This window comes from Manacus vitellinus, unplaced genomic scaffold (genome assembly GCF_001715985.3).
Source record: "Manacus vitellinus isolate BGI_N305 unplaced genomic scaffold, ASM171598v3 scaffold_2_pilon, whole genome shotgun sequence".
In the NCBI taxonomy this organism is placed as follows: domain Eukaryota; kingdom Metazoa; phylum Chordata; class Aves; order Passeriformes; family Pipridae; genus Manacus; species Manacus vitellinus.
This window is the reverse complement of record NW_021940208.1, coordinates 34,101,109-34,120,429: the sequence shown is the minus strand read 5'-3', so window position 1 is coordinate 34,120,429 and position 19,321 is coordinate 34,101,109. Positions and strand designations below refer to the sequence as shown.

General features: G+C 40.4%; 1 protein-coding gene across 1 annotated transcript; it reads right to left on the bottom strand.

Moving 5' to 3' along the window:
* Positions 1 to 15,225: 15,225 nt before the first annotated feature.
* LOC112841536 (protein NYNRIN-like) lies at positions 15,226 to 18,644 on the bottom strand. Its single transcript, XM_029960992.1, is given in 2 exon segments — positions 15,226 to 17,273; positions 17,276 to 18,644. Coding segments are annotated over 2 exon segments (3,282 nt in total). The 3' UTR covers positions 15,226 to 15,360.
* Between the last annotated feature and the right edge of the window lie 677 nt (positions 18,645 to 19,321).

The following is a 19,321-nucleotide window of genomic DNA, read 5'->3' as shown; positions in this document are numbered from 1 at the left end:
AAGTGACAGGAAAATTGCTGACAGTCATGATGCTGTCCATGAGAATAAAGGGAATAAATACATATAATTTCAAGATGGCAGTTTACTGAAGGAGCAACATCTTGCATAAAATAAAAACTACTGGGGGCTGTGTCCATGGTGTGGGATTGGGGTTCAGTTCTCACTCTTTGTACAATCCAGGGCCTGGATTAAGAATAATCTGACAAAAAACCCCAAGATGCTGTTTTTAACCTGGGTCGTTTTCCCAGCCTGGATCACTGAGAAGCTGTATAGGCAGTTGCAGCAATACAGGAGCAGCTACAGGGCAGACATGAGGGCAGGGGGGAGGAAAGGAGGAATCTGGGGGCAATAAAGCAGTTACTGCTGCCACATGGAGTTGCTCCTCAGGCTCTGGCCCTTAGGAGGGGAAAGGAATGTCTGTCTGGAAGTGCCTGGTAGGATACACTACCACCTGACATGAATTCGGAACCTATGTTTCAACAACTGATTCACTCAGTAGTCTCCATTGACTACAATCAGAGATGGACACTCTCATCAAAACAACAGCAATGAAGTTAAGAGGAGGCTGAATCTCATACCTAATGTTTAGAATGCCACACTCATTTCTACAACCTGAATCTAAAGGTGAAGCATCCTTTGACTTGTAGACCTTCAGTCTTGGTAGTATTAGTGGGCTGGAGCTGTATACTTCTAAATATGGTATGACAGGGATTAGTAGAACAGTAAAGGAGGCTTGCTGTAGATATAAATTTTCTAATCCTGGCCCCAGTTTCTTGATGTATTGTGTAGGTACTTGAAAACTGTCCAGTGTATGTACTCTGCTGCCATAAAAAAACAAAAGCTCAAAGCCTCTAATGGGAAGGAGATGGACATTCACAGGCAGAGCCATTTCTATATAGAATATCTCAAAACTGAAGGGACCCGTAAGGATCATCGAGTCCAATATTTGATCTTTCAACTTCAGCTCTCATCTTTAGAGATTTTTACGTTCTCCAGTGAGACTTTAAGTATCCTCCAGCAGAAACTTAATTTCAAGAAAACATGTTGCTTTGCCATATTGCAATCAGCACTCAGTGAAGGAAGTTTTCTCCATATGCAGATAGGAGACTGTGAAGCTTAATTTGTGGCAGTGGCAATGACATTTGGTATCTTAAAAAAGGGACAATGGTGACTAATTGCAACACGTGATGTTCAGATTAAATATAAAGAAAAACTTTTAATTTCTGGAGGGATGTAGCATCTCTCTTGTTGGAGATTTTCAAGAATTTATACAAAACCCTCGCTGACCTGGCATGGTGTTGTCTATGATACCACTTTGAGCAGGAGGTTGGGTTGTGTCTTGAGAACTCTTCCAGGCGACGTGCACTATATTACTTCATTTCCAATTATCTGATTTCTCTGACAGTATATCTTTTTCAACACCTGCCATAATGAGGTCTTTATACTTTGAAGATCTTGATGTTAGCTTAGTCCATATGAATAAATATGACATTAAAAAAATCTTTCTGTAAATTCTACCATATTGAAAAGCTTGCTGTGAGTTTTTAATACTATTTGCATGTTAAAAATTGTGTCCTGCCTTGTTACTAATGTACTATGTCTTTGAAATCCATGAGGTCTTCATCACGTTGAAGAACTGTAGTCCATAGAAATAAGTATGGTAGTTTTTTAAAAAAAATCTGTCTATAAATTCCAGCATGTTGAACACTTCATTGGATATTTTTCTTTACACGTTACTTTTGAAATTATATTTGCACATTAAAATATTACTGATGTACTTAGAAATCTACTATGCAAATAGTTCCTTTCATTAAGTCAAGAAAATAGAATGTTAAGTATGTACACGGATAGTTGCCAGATGGCCAGAGCAACAGTCTGGAGCTACTAAATGGAAAACATTCTTCTTTATGAGTTCAAGACAAAAATGTATCTGTTAGACACAGTCCTAAGTCAGGTATTTAGCCATAAAACATGTCCAAGTTCCCCAAGAGACAGTCAGGAAATAAGCCCTTTAATCCTAATGAGCTGAGACCTGTCTGTGGTTAAGTTGAGAGAGAGGTGTCCCTTCCTCTCTTTCCCATTTCTGCACTCTAATGCACAGCACAGTTCCAGAGGGTGGGGAAGTATTATCTCTGTAAATTTTGTCTCAAATTCTCTGGCTTCCTCTTGTAACTTATGACACCCTTACATAAGGACAAGTTAGTATGATTTTTCATTTATCCCTTTGTCGTCTTCTGTCTTGATTATTTTGTCCTAAAATTTCAATTGGCTACCTTTGAGCTGTAGCAGTAACCTTTGAGAAGGCAATGCCATAGAAATAATCATGACATTATTGACTTAGCGTACATTTCGTTTAGATTAATGTACATTTTATTTACATTAAGTTGTTGACAAAGCCAAGTCCTTATAGAATATTCAAAACAGATCATGTGCCTTGGTAAAAACTGGAATATTCAGATATTTTTTCAGCCCCTTTAGACGTGGCTACTGTAGAGGTACCGCAGATATATTTGTACTCATGTGACATTTCTGCTGGCTCATTTCCATAGAAGCTTCTCACCATCTCCCAGTACTGGATGAGCTCAGTAATTGAAAAAGAGGTTGAAGAGATGAGGAAAACATTTCTACAAGTGTCTTTATTAATATTCATTGCTTCTTAGCAATAGGCAACTTAAATCAACAGATGAATACAAGTTGGTGCATGAAAATTTGTTTATCAATTATCATTGACAAGCCCTTTACCTCACTGCCATTTTTGAGGGTTACTTTGCTGGTTTACCTTCCTCCTTTAAGCTTCCAGCCATTTACACCTTTTTCAAACACCTCAGATGTAGGTTTCTGCCCCAATGCTTAGAAGACAGAGACATAAACAAGCACGGTCTGAGAGAGGGTAGTAGGAATGCATGCAAATATAAAGCTCCTTCAGGCACTTCTTAAAAGCGAATTCTCTTCAGCAGGAGCAGGAAATCTCTTTTCCTTTTTGGCAGTTCATTTCCACTCTCCTCTACAGATGTTTATGTCTCTTGGGCTGGACACTGAACCTACAGTTTGTGTGACTGTACTCAGAGCAAGCAGGAAAAAAACCCGCAAACACCAAATGTCATTTGAGAGAAAGAAAAATCAATCTTTGTTTGGTCTTACAATGAAAAATAAATACCATTCCTCTGAAATGTGGGGATTGAGTATGATTTCCAGTGGTTCTTCTCCAGAGTTTAGTACCTTTGCACATTTGTCGAATTATAATACCAAATCCTATCAATTTCTGATCCTGGATGAAATGTGGCTTTTAATTATCAGCTTAGAAATCAGAAGAGATTTGCATCTTCCAAGGTTGACTTGGCAGTATAGTACTACTATGGCAGTAGTACTAGAAAAAAAACCTCATACCTTTAATATTCAATTGAGGTTATGCCTTTTTTTTTTTTTTTTAATAAAGCTACTAAATAAAAAGCACTAGGGGCATGTATTTAGGGTACATCTATCTAATTAATATCACATGCATTACTTTTCCAGTACAAATTTACTTTACTCAAGGAATTATTAATTCACTAGGTTACAAATGAAAAATCCTCACAAAGTTCTGACACAGGTAGCTGTCAACACTGACATTAAAAAAGATTTTTTGATGGTTTTTTTAAAGAATCAAACAAGAGGAAAAGCTATTGAGGACTATAAGACAAACCAGGACACTAGTGTCACAATGAAATCCATTAGCAGCCACAGATAGCACGGAGAGGTGAACAAAGCTGGTGCAGAATTGCGATATCACTTCTGTATAAGCTGAGTCCCAGTACTGAGTGATCTGCTCTCTGGTTATACTCAAAAGGAATGGGAAGTCATGAGGCAGTTTCACAATGCAGGCTGTTGCGGTCCCTTTTTCACAACCCAGGCTGTTGTGTTCCTTGTGGCATTACTCTAGCCCTTGGCTGTTTTCTCATGTTCTGATGCTTTTGTCATCAGGAAGTCTTGCACTCAAGGATGTACCATACAAAACAGTGTCAAAGAGGAAGAGTATGAGAAGTAGAAGCTTGTATATTACTGGTATGGCTGAGATAGTAGCATAGTACCCAGCCTTTTAAAGATGGGCATGGACAGAAAGCTTTATGGTACTATAGCCAGATAAGTTCCAGGGGTTTTAGAACTAACAAATTCAAATGCCTTAGAGAATCCACTTGGCTCATCCAAAGCATAAGTTTTTTAAAGTGTCTTATTAGCATATTTATTAGATAATTTTTGCTGTTAGGGCACAAGATTCAAAAAATAAAAGAAGAAAACGTCTGGAAATAGTTGTTTCTCAGGTCTGCCTGTTGTGCTAAAAAGGGCCAGGTAGGTCTTTGCTACCTCCAGGAACGAAATGGATCTCTGCTGATATCCTGTTACAGGGCTTTGCTCCACTGAAAATTATGAAGTCACTTCCTAGATCCATCTTATGGCCCTCATTGTCAGTAGAACTGTTTGTCATCCTCTTTACAGTACTGTTACTGTGCCTTCGTTTTCTCCTTCCACTTCCAGCTGCCCCCTAGTTTGTCTTCTCTCCACAGACAGCAAATGTAGTTCCTTCTCAGTGTTCTCATACATTGTTTGCTTTTTTAACCAATTAACCAAAAGTTAATACTTTTTAATGAATCACAGAATTACATTTGGACTGCCTTTTTTTTAATATCAGAATGTTATTTGTTACGCATTTGTTTTTAAATGTCAATGACCTTCTGCATCCTAATCTGCCACTTTTGTCTCTACCCATGTGTCTAATTCCTTCAGTGTGTTTGCCAGCCTCCCAGCTTGGTATAACCTACCAAATTTATAGAAATATTCTATTCTGTTTCTAGTATTTCAAGAAGTTATTAACCAAACCCAGGATAGGTATATATGGGATCCTGATAAAAATGTACCAAATACTTCAGGACAAAGCATTGCTAATTTCTTTAAGAATCACTTTTCAAGCACATGTATACCTTGTGATGATTTCTTCTATCTTATGTTTCCTTGACTTGCATGATGCACCACATCAGTGTCAAAAGACTTAAAGCCAAACAATACCATATGTGTCAGCTTTCCTTTACCATCAACCATGAGAGAGAAGAGAATTATTTCAGAGTGGTTGAACAGCATAATGCCAAGTATGGGAACACAATGTAATAATTTACATTACACTCTTCATGTTCTGTCTTGCCCTGTCATTAGAGGTCTCTGGGTGGATGTTGTCTGCATTTCTTAGACATATGGTTTTGTTTAAATATGGTAAACCAGCAATTTCAACTGGAGGAAATATCCTCCTAATAGAATATATTTACTGATATTACCCAGCATGGAATAATCCAATGTTATTGCCTAGAATGCAGGAGAAGCATTTACCCAGTTAATTCTTGTCGTGTATGGGAGACCGCATATGGTACTATGTAATTTTATCCACCAAACCTTCTGCAAATGAAGTCAGAAAAAGGTTTTCATGACATGAGTGCAGATCTAAGCAAAACTTCACCATGCAGCTTACGGTAAGTAAAAAGGAGTACTGACTGAGGGCTGTATCAGATGGGAAGGCAGCATTGTTTCACAGTTGCAGATGACAGCTAAGAAAAAGTGAGCCTCTGAAGTGTTTGAAGCTGCAGTAATTTGTTTAACTAAGAGTAAATGAAAAAAAATCATTTCAAGCTTCTATGATAGATAGATAATATTCTGTTTTCTCAGAGTCTATGTCATCTACATTATCATCTCTAGGCAGTAACCAGGTTTGCTGTAGGTGTTTCACACCAAATATTGGGACTTTTGGACAGCAACTTTTATTACCTTTTACATAAAAATATCACTGAAATAATAGTGCTATGCAAACTTCTATAGTTCCATTGTTACTGAGTCTAACATTTTTCATTTTAATATGTGCGCTCTCATTTGCTTATTTCTCTCCCAAAATGCTACAGCATCAACTGCACTTTTGCATTCAGATGTCTGCTTAACAATTTCTTAAGTCTTTTAATGCAAGGGACAATGTGCTAAAATTCAACCTGGCATTTTTTAACATGGCATTGCATCTATTAAATCTAACTCATATGCACAATTTCATAATTTAAAATAATAAGCACATGCCAAGTGTTCTGACTCCTTCAGTTTTGCGTTTGAAAGCAAGGTTCCCCCTGCAACAAAGATGTGAAGTCAAGGTCCATAGTCCAAAGTTTTGGTAAAACCTGAAGTGTGTTAGATGACATGAATTAGTTTAACCCGCTATCTAAAAGTTCTGTGTCTAGTTCAAGCAAACCAAGCTGGATATTAATACGGTTAACGAAGAGAAGTAGGCTACTTTTTTGTAGTCTATATATGACACTATATTTTACTTCTCCTAAATCCAAGTCCATAACCTGTAAGCACAAATGGAAGATGCTATATTGCTATCAATACTGGGTATAATCCTGTGTAAAGCGCTGGGTCTAAGCCACATGCTTGCCTGGGCAGCTTACTTATATTTAAGACTGCAAGAGTTTTGCACACACAAACTCTTGCAAAGCCTTTAAGTGCTCTGATACCTTGAATCGCACAAAAAGAAAAAGCTACATACTTTTCCTCAAGAGAGCTTCTTTTAATTTAGTGAGAAAATAGGTGTTTTGGCAAAAGGTTTACAGGAGTTACAAACAACCAAGGAGAAGCATTACACTAAATCACTCATCAAACACCAACCCCACATGCCTTAGTGAGATACCACCTGTTGGTTCTAAGTCACCTATGGGTGAAGAAAAGGGTAAAGGAAGAAAAAGAGAAGAAGAGAGAAGAAAGGAGTAAAGCAAGAGAGAGAAAAATAGTTATCTCCAAGAGCCACATGATGGGAGGTTCCAGGAGATAAAGCAGGACAAGATGGAGGTCCTGTGTGCCTCTGTTTATATGCTTTGGTTACTGTGACCACTCCTCCCAGGTGGGACATCTGGTTCATTGACCACTCCCTGTCCTCTTAGCAGAAGTGAGGGGTGCTGTAGCCAGTCAGGGGCTCTGGGGGGCGTGGTGTGGGCAGGCTACCAGGTGGGCCTTATTTGATTGACATGCCATCCACATGGCTCCCGGATCACGAGCTCTCCGTGCTCTCCACCATGTTGGCTGCAGGCCTTACCATGGGGACAGGCCTGGCCCCCTTCCCCCACTCCACACTCAGAGACAAGATGGTTGATTTGACCCAACAGTCAAACAACCCAGTGAGATACAAATCCAGATTCTCGCATCCTGTCATGCATCTAATATTAATGTTCTCTTTTCTTTTTTGAAGACATTAAAACAAAGCACAGATCAGTTGCAAGGACAGCTGGCTTGTGGTGTGTATAGGCCAAGGCTCTCAAAAGATGCGAGGAACTTTACCAACAAAGTCTCTTTGCTAGGAATGTTTCTGTCACATACCTATCTTGTAAGCTAATATAGAACGATAGAACGGTACATGTGAAGTTTTCATATGTGGAACCTTGTGTAAGGGCTGAGGACAAATAACTGGATGGGTGACTAGGTTAAGGCCTGAGGTTAAGTAAACTAAGCAGGAGGGCAACATGAGAAATTGTCTAATATATCAAATAATAGTGTGAGAAGTGAACAAGAGCTACATGAAGGATAAGTAGACATCACAGGAATTTAAAAGTAATTGAGAGCATTTTTTCATTTGGGCTAAGACTGGGATGGACAAAGTGAGATAGAGGAATTGCAAGAAGGAAGATGTTAAAATGAATGAAAGGTGGGCAAATTGAGCAGTCCAGGATGTTGCAGGGTACCTGCTTGGTTGCTTCGCCTAGGGAGGACCTCAAGCCAAACCCACTGTTCTGCCCACAGCCTACCGATAAGAAGAAACTATGGATATAGGAAGAAATTAAGCATTGTACTGTTTTTGTTTCCTTGTGTCTATGTATTCAGCATGTCACATGTAGTTCTGACAGTATATTGACTGCTTCCAGACCAGTCAGACTTTTGTTTTGTTAGTAATTTTGTGTTGGTATAAATTTATTTCTTCTACTTTTTCAATTGTTTTCAAGGCTTGTCAGTACAGTTTTACATCCCATCCTAACTGAAAAAACCCTAAGCCCTCACTTTCATTAAGAAAAAAATGCTTACTTCAATAGAAATTCCTGCTCTTTATGTCTCAAAATACCTTTCATTGAGTTTTTCTTTTAAATATCAATTCAGTTTGCATCTTTTCTTAGTCCTAATCTCACTGTTTTAAACTGACAGGTATGAAAAATCACAAGTAAAAGTGCTTCAACAACCCAGGTTGAAGACCACCATCTATTAACTATTTTGTAGTGAAGTATTTGTTACTTTACACATCAAGTAAAAATCTCCAATTTTTGGATTCAAAATTAAATAACATCTGCTGAAAATTCTGTTGTTTGAAATGTTTATATGTGCACAATGCAGTGGTGTATTTCTTTTAGAACTGCATTTTGGAGAAAACAATAGCTAATTTGAATTATTTTGTCTTGTTCCATAACAAAAATGACCTTTTCAACTGAACCTGCATACTTCCACTCTACATACAGACTGATGCTCTTTCATATATGATGGCTTTTATCTACTGAGGCTTTCTAAAATATATTTTAATTGATTTTGTCTCTAAATCGTTGTTAATTATGGGAAATAGCCCTTTTCTTCCTTATATGGTAAAGGAAACTTTCTTCTATGAAATATACACAATATATGTTTGTGCTAAACTTGCTTGTTCTTTCTCTCTTGAAATGTGCTGATTGATGTCACTATTTTCTAAGGCTTTCCTGATTATACATTCTCAGGGCATATTTACTATACTCTTCAAGAAAAATAATTGCCCACTGCTTACAGGGCCATTTCTGGATATGTTATATATTGAAGGGCTCTTGGCTTTTCCCCATTCAATTAGTTATTCATTGAAAACAGAAAAAAGAATTCCAAGGCTTTCAGTAACCTGTTGAATGTAAGTTACTGTTTTCCCATAAAGGTGAAATTAACTCAAGAGATAATCCATCTTCCTGAAAAAAACACCAGCAAATGTAAGATGAGTAAGATGTTTTATTGCTTTTGTGATGGAAGGAGGTATATCAGCAGAAAAAATTCTATTGACTGGGTTAATTAATCATGGTCTTGTGAGGTTAAACTGCTTATACCTCTCACAAACTCTCATTAAGAGTGGCTGTCTTGTCTGTTTGTTGACCTCAGTGATATTTCTGGTCTAAAAAAGGGTTACTTTGTGTGGTGAATGGTTAGCAGACCTTTCATCACGGCTAGGCTTCGCAAACAAAGATTTGGGAAGGCACTATCCACATTTGTTACAAGCACGCTGGTGGCTTATGAGGCCAATACGAGATAGACGTGTCTGATTGCAAAAGGCACATCAGAAAGACTCCTTAGATGGTGTGTTCTGCAAGACACGGTTCTTTCTGCGTTGCCTTTTTCCCTCGAGAGTGATCCTGCATGTGTTCTCAAAGGAAGCAGCAGCGTTATAGATGGTGTGTCTCCAGACCTCCCGATTGGAGGCCAGAGTAGACCAGTTATGGTGATCAATGTGGCCAAGGCTGAGATGTTGTTTCAGGGAGTCCTTGTATCTTTTCTTTGGGGCTCCTCTCATGTGGCAGCCGGTGGCAAGTTCACCATAGAGCAAGATCTTAGGGAGGCGGTAGTCCTTCATCCTGGAGACGTGTCCTGCCCATCGCAGCTGTGTTCTCAGCAACATGACCTCTATACTTGTGACTGCTGCTTGTTCTAGAACAGATGTATTGGTCACATAATCTGACCAGTGGGTGTTTAGGATTGTACGGAGGCAGCGTTGATGGAAGCGTTCTAAGCAGCAGACCTTTACTGACAAGCCAAACCCCATGGCTTTACTGCTGGCAAATATTTCTCTTGTTAAGGGCTGATTTTAACTTTGCATAACCACAAACGAGATATTTTATCCTTTAGCTTCCTGACAGCAAACAACACCGAACCTCTATATCCATTGTTAAAGGCTTCACAGGGTTAGGTTCTAGCAAAGAGGTGAGATTTCAGAATTTATCAAGATATTACAAAAAGGAATTGGAAAACTCCTGCAGCAGAAGTCCAAGTGTCTTGTACAATAAACTCCATCAGGCAGAAAGGCAGAACTTTATGCTGCTCTGAAGAAATAAAGTGTGATAGTCATTGGAAACAACATAATAATCAAATATAAGGTCATCAGTTAGTACATGGCCACCCCTAAAAAGGACACTTCCCTTTCTGAAAATTTTCTCAGGTTTGTAATGCATTGTATAAGCAACTGAAGAAGGAAATATTCTTAAATATGCATTCTTACTAGTCAGCCACAGAAGCTCATAAACTATCCTTAGCAAAATAAACGACAATAAAGGTAATAAGTCCAAAGCCAGCAAAAAGGAGGTCAGCAGCCTTAAAATATTTTAAAATGAAGTTGAATAGGATCATAAATGTGTGAACATCTGCTACTGGTTTCAGAAGTACACTCAAAAACAATGGTGTGACAAAATGATAATTTGGAGAAATTTTTAGCCCATAAATCATAGTAATTTCAGAAAATAATACTATTTAAAGAGTGTGACTCCAAAGATGATGCAAATACAATGACAGATATAATTATCATTATGGAAAGTAGGATCATGCTTTACAGCAGTTTGAAATGGAGCATGAAATGGAAACCAGGTACAAAGCAAGCGCCCCAAGATTTTGATCATCTTCTCCTGCTGCATCCCTTACCCAAGAGCAGGGCAACAGACTCCTCCACAGGGATGCCTTGAAGCAACAGCCCTCTAACCGTTTCCTGAAGGGCAACAAAACCAATTCTTCTGAATACACTCCAAAGATCCAGATTGCTATGATTTTTAGACACTAGAACTTGCAGATACACATGTTGTGGGATTTTCCAGAGTGCATTTCACCAAACCTCTCTCCACCAGCAGCAAGATGTCTGGGCACAGTCCAAAGTCTTGTACATGCTTGGCTGTATTCTCTGGCTGCTTCAGGCATACCTGTATAGCATGCAAGGTTGTGACTGGGCAAACATAACCTCAGATCAGAGGAGTGCCTCAGCCTCACATGTCAGCTGGGTTGTGGCAAGACACTGTCACAGTTCAGCTTAATCCACAATAAATCTGTCCTGTGTCCAAATATCCACAACTGTGGATCCAACAGACCATTTTTAATCCCAGTAGATATAGTTTGAAATACTTCTATAAATAGGATTTGGAAAGCAAACACTCTCTTGTTAGATGTAAGACTGATCATAACACTTGAATATGCTCCGGTGTCTAAGGGCATGAGCCCTTCCATGTTTCTCCTTAGTATAAGCATAAGTATATGTCTGCTGGTTCCACCGACTCACTGTAGACACAGTGAAATCATTCTTCATGATTTCTTCCTTTACTCTTAATAATCTTATTAGGACTATTCTTCTGAAATTAATTCCTTCCAGATACATGCACAGTGTAAGTCATCTATAATTCTATTTTTCATAAGATGATTTGGTTTTAATTTTAAAAATATTATTACTATAAGACTACTAGGAACACCTTTCTAGTAAAAATTTATGTCAACTTTAAATTCCAGACTCCCTTCAATTTCCCACTGCAATGTTGTCCCAAAAGTAATGCAAGTCTTCCAGCAGAAAACAAATCCACAGTTTAACTAAGTACAGCCTGCAATCTGGTTTTGCTTCACACAGAAAATATTGTATTTAATTTAATTTTTCTGTCCTTGGTATATTCTGGTAGTTTATTTGCTGATGTTTCATATATTTTTTTTACAAAAATGGCTATCAACAAATACACCATCAAATTGCCAGGGCTTCTTGTTGCTTTCTACAACTGCTTTTCACTTTGGAATCGGCTTCTACAACACCTATTAAAAATGTTTCATATGATTTCATTATACTACTTTTCTTTATATCCTACACAGTTACCAGGGCACTACTTTTTGTTGCTATTGCTGTTTTTTCTAGATACTGTTTCAGATGTAGTCATCTTTCTTTTCCTTGAGGCCTATAGTGTTGATCTTTCTGAGTCTAAAACCATCTGTATGCAGATATGGACCCTTTTTGTAGGCACTCACACAAGTAATCATTTCAAACCTCTAAATGTCCAGGTACCGCATCAACAGATCAGGCTGCTGGCAGAAGGGAGTAGTCACTCTATAACGTTTGACAAAAGTTGAATTTTGTATCAGGGTTCTACTTGTTTCCCATTCTACTGTGGTGTTGCTTCAGTTAAGCAATGGTAGCACAGTTTGTTTTCTTGTTTGTGGCATGAAATTATCTAATTTTATTATTTATTAAGTATTGTTAAAATTAGTAGACTAGATTAGCCTATGTGGTTGTGATGTACATCTAAGGAAGAGCAACGTGTTTCCTGGAAATTTTATTTTCTGGAAATCATGAAAGCTTCCATAGATTTGTAAAACCAATAACCTTCCGGGGCACTGTGAGGTGACCTGACATATTATAGAGGCTGGATAACACAGTGAAAGAAGCAAGGTGACAAAATGTTGGCAGGGAAACAGGTTGCTTGCCTGTGGCATCTCTGCCTTATAAAGTGCTGAACAACATCAGTTGTAAAGCCAAGGTAAATTAACTACAATGAGTGCAACAGCTGCTTTTGAGGGCATAGTTCTGGGGAGAGACAACCTACCTCTCTGTTTTAGCATATGTGGAAGAGGTGCTGCTTAGCATCTTAGCAACCTAAGCACTTCTGTTGTAGTGGAGCCAGGTAGGCTGGCAAAGAATGGGAAAGAAGCAATTGCCTGTGGCTGGGTATGAGAAAACCACATGGGATTAAAGAAATTAGCATGCCGTCTGAATTTTATATATGAAAGAAACTAGGTTTATTATATCTAATTTAAAATTTTTTTATGTGCGTAACTTTTACATACGAATATTCTACTATTAGCTTGGGATTTATGCAGTGGATTCCCAGATCCTTTTCAGTTCATAAATTAACACACTGGACTGAGTCCAAGCAAGTGCTCTTTCCGAGTTCAAGCCCAGTGCCTTAGAGAGCACTCGTCAGCTTTCTGGCAGGCATATGCTGGCCTTGCACTACAGTGCTTCCAGGGGTCACCACTGCAGGGCAGATCACACAAATACATAAACCCATGCTTACTTTTCTCAACAGAGGCCTTAAGCGCCAGGGTACAGATTATTCTGTGTAATGACTCATGATTTACTGCCCCCCCTCCTTTCTTTTGGAAACACAGTATTTGGCACCAAAGGCTTGAGGAGCCGCTGTACTTGACAAGTGTCAGGAGGAGCAAGACTGTGTAGATCAGCACTGTGTTCAACTGGAATTGGAAGGCTTTCTACAACCACTCCTTTATTTTGTACAAGCTATGCTGAATGTGTATGAAATATGTATAAAGTGATCTTGACAACAGGGACCCATGTACGGGACCTATTCCAGTGGGGTGTACACATTGACTGGCCCAAAGTATTTTCTTTTGCTTGCCCTCTTTTCAGTGTCCTGTGTGCTTTACTCTAAAGTGGTAAAGCTTCAAAAGGAGAGATGCAGAGTACCTCACTCTAGCAGAGCAAGTCTCATAGTAGATACTGAGCTTAGGCTCTTCAGACTGAGGCAAAATCCAAGTCTTTTATTTTCTTGATGAGGACAGGTTGCTAGATAAGAAATGGCTGTCACTGTCATAGTCTTCCTTGTCTCCTTCAACAGTTTTTAAAAGGAAAAAACGTCACCATTCCACCTTGACATGTCCTAGCCAAAACACATTCATAGTTATCAGACCTTACAGATAAGATCTGTCAGTCAGCTTAGGCAGATGAACGTGTGGATTTCAAATGAATGATAGGATAGGTGTCAATTTACTCAACTCTGAAGTGTTTCTGGGAATACGAACCCAGGTGCCTAGAGAGGTTCAGAGTAAAAGAGTAAACTACCCACAGAACCTTCATACTTCTAGTTTTAGGTGATCTGACCATTGAAATGGCATTTTCTCCATCATAGCTTAGGATTTATGAAGCTAAATTCCATTTAAGTGTCATGTCAGATACATAAGCCTTTTCCTGGATTTCAGCCAGCCTCCAGGCTAGGGAGCTATTTGGCCTAGTGGTTTAATGGGTGTCGTACTATATGAAAGTTATCATCACCCTTTAAAGCATAATAAGTAAGCCAAGTTCTCTCAGTTGCACAGAAAAATTCCCTTAATCCCCTGAAGCCCTGTAACATTTACATTGGTGCATCTTGGAACTTTCCCCTTGGATTTTTCCCCTACCTTAGTTAAGTAATTTACTTTTGCAAGCTAATTTATAGTATTTCTTTGGTAAGTGGTGTTGCCGGTGTATTTTGGTTCTGAAAAAAATCTCCGGAGCAGTTAATTAGGGGTGAGATAAGAAAGGGTTTATTTGCCAAGGCAATAGGTGATATAGACGCGCGCGCGCCGTGCCCGAGAGGTTACATTTTATAACATTATCCATCCAATCCCAGATGTGTCCACCCTTTGGCCCTTCCTCTGGACCGCCCCGGGTCCTCCCCCTGAGAATTGGGTCTGGGGTCTTTTTGGGACCACCTACTTCATCATCTTCAGCTTCATCAGAGTACAAAGGGTATATTGTCACCTAGTTTTTGACCGTACTCTGTGGTTTAGGCCCTGATACGCTGTTCTCCAAACAGTCTAGGCCTTTACCTTGACAAAAGACTAAACACTGCTACTGGATTCAGGGGTAGGTTGATATAGAAGGCATAGAATGGGGTAAAAGGGTTAGGGAATGTATAAACAAGGGAAAGGAACAAGGGACAGAGGGGTTTCTGCTTTTAAAACCTACCTATAAAATTTACAAGTCTTATAACTATTAGAAAAATAAAAAAAAAACCATTAGGGGCTTAAGGCATCAGTTCCCCCCTTAGAGACTGGACAAAACCCAAAGGTCTTTGTCCAATCTCTACTACCTACACTTACAACAACTATAAAATCGGTGTATGCAGTGAGCTATTACACTAACACTAAGTATATACAATACTAAGATAAACAGTTGTTTCATCCATGTCCAGTTCGGTAACCATGAGGTGAGTTTGTTGAGGACGTCTCCTAAACCTAGGGAGACATCATCCAGAGAAATCTGATGAAAAATTTCGGTTTGATTTCGAATTGCGGCCAAATCATTATTAATTCTACCAGTCTGATCTATGTAAGAACAGCAGCTGGTATTGATGACTTTACACACACCTCCTTGTGAGGCTAGCAAAAAATTGAGGGCCATTCTATTTTGTTAGGGGCCACTCACTATTCTCATCGTCAATTGCTGGTACTTGAGTACAAATCCAGCATTCCGTTTTTCGGAGAATTTTAGATACGTTTTGGACTAGGGCCACATGCAATTTTTGGTCCCAAACTCGGTTCATGGTTACCGGTTGCATGAACAGAATACACAGAACAAGCAGTCTATTCCACATCCTCGTCGTCGGTGTCTGGTTCTGTCTGGTTGGTTGTCCCAGGAGCTGATGCTTTCTTGACTCTAGAGTAGTGGAACCAGGGTTCTCTGCCAGCAACTTTGACGGAGGTGAGGGAGGTCAGCAGGACTTGGTAAGGTCCTCTCCACCTGGCTCTCAAGGGGTCACTGTTCCACCACTTGACGTAGACCCAGTCTCCTGGCTGGAATGGGTGAGCAGGGGTGTCCAGTCCTATAGGTCTGGATAACTCAATGACCTTCTGCAGCTTCTGCAAAGTAGAGCCTAAAGCAATCAAATATTTTTGTAAATCGGCTCTCCCTCTTAAGTGTACATCCCCTGGTACATGTGGTGCCTGATATGGTCTTCCATATAATATTTCATAGGGGCTTATGTTATCCCTCCGCCTCGGCTGGATACGAATTCTCAGCAGAGCTAGTGGCAAAGCCTGAACCCAGGACATAGATGTTTCCTGACAAATTTTACTAATTTGCATTTTCAAGGTGCCATTCATTCGTTCAACTTTGCCACTAGCCTGAGGTCTATAGGGGGTATGTAGGTCCCAGACAATTCCCAGGATGCGGCATACTTCTTTTACTACTGCCGCAATAAAATGTGTTCCTCTATCTGATGCCATTCCTAGAGGAACCCCAAACCTTGGAATTATGTGGTTTAATAAAGCTTTTACCACTTCCCTTGCTGCATTAGTGCGACAGGGGTATGCTTCAGGCCATCCACTGAAAGTGTCAACTAGTACAAGGATGTATTTGTACCCCCCCCATGGTGGTAACTCAGCAAAATCTATTTGCCAGTAATCTCCGGGTTGGTCTCCAGCTTTTGTTACCCCTAGTACCACTCTCTTTGATGTATCTGGATTATTTCGTTTGCAGATTTCACACTTACCTACCGTAGACTGCACAGCTTCGGTCATATTTGTTCCTATTACTGTTTTCTTTAGATGTTTCAGGAGATTTTCCGTTCCCCAATGGGTAGCCTCATGTTCCTGTTGAGCTATTTCCCTAAGGAGCGGTGGTGGGACTACAACCTGTCCAGTAGGGGTAACAGCCCACCCCCCTTCCTTGATTTCAGCTTTCAATGATTTAATTAGCTGATTGTCTCTCTCATCATACTTAGGGGTGTATTTTGTCAAATCAATTTCTTTTTGTGGCACTACTGCCAAGATGCCTTTTTCTGCAGCCCTTTTTGCTGCTTGATCAGCAAACTGATTTCCCAACTCGGGAATTGTTTTCCCCTTCTGGTGGGCCCTACAATGCATAATAGCTACCTCCTCTGGTTTCCAAATACTCTGCAGGAGTGCATGGATTTGGTCTGCATGCTTGACTCCCCTGCCTTGGGCTGTCAGTAGTCCTCTCTCCTTCCAGATGGCTCCGTGGGCATGTACAACACTAAATGCATATTTTGAGTCAGTCCAGATATTTACCTTCTTTCCTTCACTCAGTTCCAAGGCTCTTGTCAGTGCAATTAATTCTGCTTTTTGGGATGACACATCTGCTGACAAGGCTTTTGCCTCGATCACTTCGTCTCTGGTTGTTACTGCATACCCTGTGAAGCGTTTACCATCTCGCATGAAGCTGCTTCTGTCCGTATACAGTTCCCAGTCTGCGTTTTCCAGGGGCTCATCCTTCAGGTCTGGTCTGCTGGAGTAAGTCTCCTCTATAGTCTGCAAACAGTCATGCTCGCGGACACTGTCAGTTAGTGCTGAAGACAGAAACATAGCTGGATTTACAATAGATGTTGTTTTTAGGGTAACATCGTCCTGTTCCAGCAACACAACCTGGTACTTAAGCATTCTGCTGGGGGACAGCCAGTGGCCTCCCTTTTGTTCAAGCACGGCTTGAACTGCATGGGGCACATACACAGTGATGTGCTGCCCAAGGGTGAGCTTTGGGCCTCTTCAATCAGGATAACAGTTGCTGCGACAGCTCACAGGCACCCCGGCCACCCTTGGCTAACACTGTCCAGCTGTTTGGAGAAATAAGCCACAGCTCTTCGTTGGCTTCCCAGAGTTTGTGATAATACCCCCAGAGCAACATTTAACTGCTCGTGTGTGAACAGTTCAAACGGTTTAGTCAAATCTGGTAGTCCTAATGCTGGAGCTGACATCAAGGACTGTTTCAGTTGCTTAAACACATCTCTGGTCTCATCTGTCCATGTTATAACTCCCTCTTTGGCCGTTTTCAGGGCTTCATACAGAGGTTTGACTAGCAACCCATAGTTAGCTATCCACAGCCGACACCATCCTACCATTCCCAGGAAAGCCTGCATCTCTCGTACAGTGTGGGGCTCTGGGAGACGGCAAATGGCCTCTTTTCGGTCTGTACTGAGTCGCCGATGCCCACGATAGATTTCAAGTCCCAGGTAGATGACTATCTCCTTGGCTATCTGTGCCTTTTCTCTCGAGACCCGATACCCACTTAGCCCCAAAAAGTTCAAGAGACTTACAGTGAGCTCGATGCATTGGTCCCGGTTTTTGGCTGCAATTAAGATGTCGTCAACATACTGCAGGACAACTCCTTCTTGCTGCTGTCTTCTCCAGTCCTCCAGTTCCTTTGCCAACTGATTTCCGAAAAGCGTTGGACTGTTCTTAAAGCCTTGTGGAAGAACTCTCCAGGTTAGTTGCGTTTTTCTCCCTGTCTCAGGATTTTCCCATTCAAAGGCAAAAATCTCCTGGCTATCTTTGTGTACAGGAATGCAGAAAAAGGCATCTTTGAGGTCGAGTACAGTAAACCATCCTAAATCCTCTGTCAATGTGGTTAACAGTGTATAGGGGTTGGCTACCACTGGGTAAATGTCCTCAGTTATTCTATTAATGGCCCTAAGATCTTGGACTAGCCGATAGCTTTTGCCATCAGCCTTTCTCACGGGCAGTATGGGGGTATTAAATCTGGATTCACATTCTACTAGCAAACCAAATTTGAGGAACTTTTCAATTATAGGTGCTAGGCCTTTTCGGCTTTCTAATTTCAAAGGATATTGTTTCTGCCTTACCGGGGCTGCTCCTGGCCTGAGTGCGATGCTTACTGGTTCAGCTTGCTTTGATTTCCCAGGGTACTCGCTGGCCCAGACTAAAGGTATGACAGCATTTTCAACTTCTGCAGGGATCTCTCCATGTTTTTCCTGTATAAAGAAAGCAGCTGCCTCGACATATTTAGTATCTGGGATTATAACCTTTATGTCTCCCCCCTTGGTGAATTTAATTTCAGCTTCTAATTTTTCCAGTAAGTCTCTACCCAGTAGAGGCTTAGGAGAATTTGGCATATAGAGAAATTGATGAGTTACCCAGTGTTTGCCCAGTTTGAATTTTAAAGGTTTAAAAAATGGCCTTGTTTCACTTACCCCTGTAGCACCTACCACAGTTACAGTTTCATGGCTCAGTTTCCCTTCCAAAGTATTTAATACAGAGTATGCCGCACCTGTATCAACCAAAAATTCAACATTCTCCCCCCCCAGCTTAGCTGTAACCAGAGGCTCTGCTGGGTAAGAAACCTCCGGTCCCCCTCATACATTCTGACTCACAGTCAGTTGGGGGGCTGGGGGTGGTGGTGGGGGAAGTGTGTTTTCAGTTCCCTTCAGCTCCGGGCAGTCTCTTCTCCAATGTCCCTTCTTCTTACAGTTAGAACATCTGTCATCGGCTATGTCCTGCCAGTGGTTAGACCTCTGATACCTGGGGTTACGTTTATGAGGCTCTTTGTAGCCACCTTCTTGTTCCCTTGTTTTCCTTTTCTGCTCCCTATTTTGATATGCCGTCCAGGCTACATCTAACAGCTCACTAATATTCCTTCTATCACCACCTGCCTTCTGCAGTTTTCTTCTTATATCATCTGTGGACTGCCCTATAAATAAGTATAACAGATTTTTCTTTCCCATCTCTGACTCTAAGTCAATATCCGTATATTTTCTGATAACATCTTTCAATCTATTTAGAAAATCAGTAG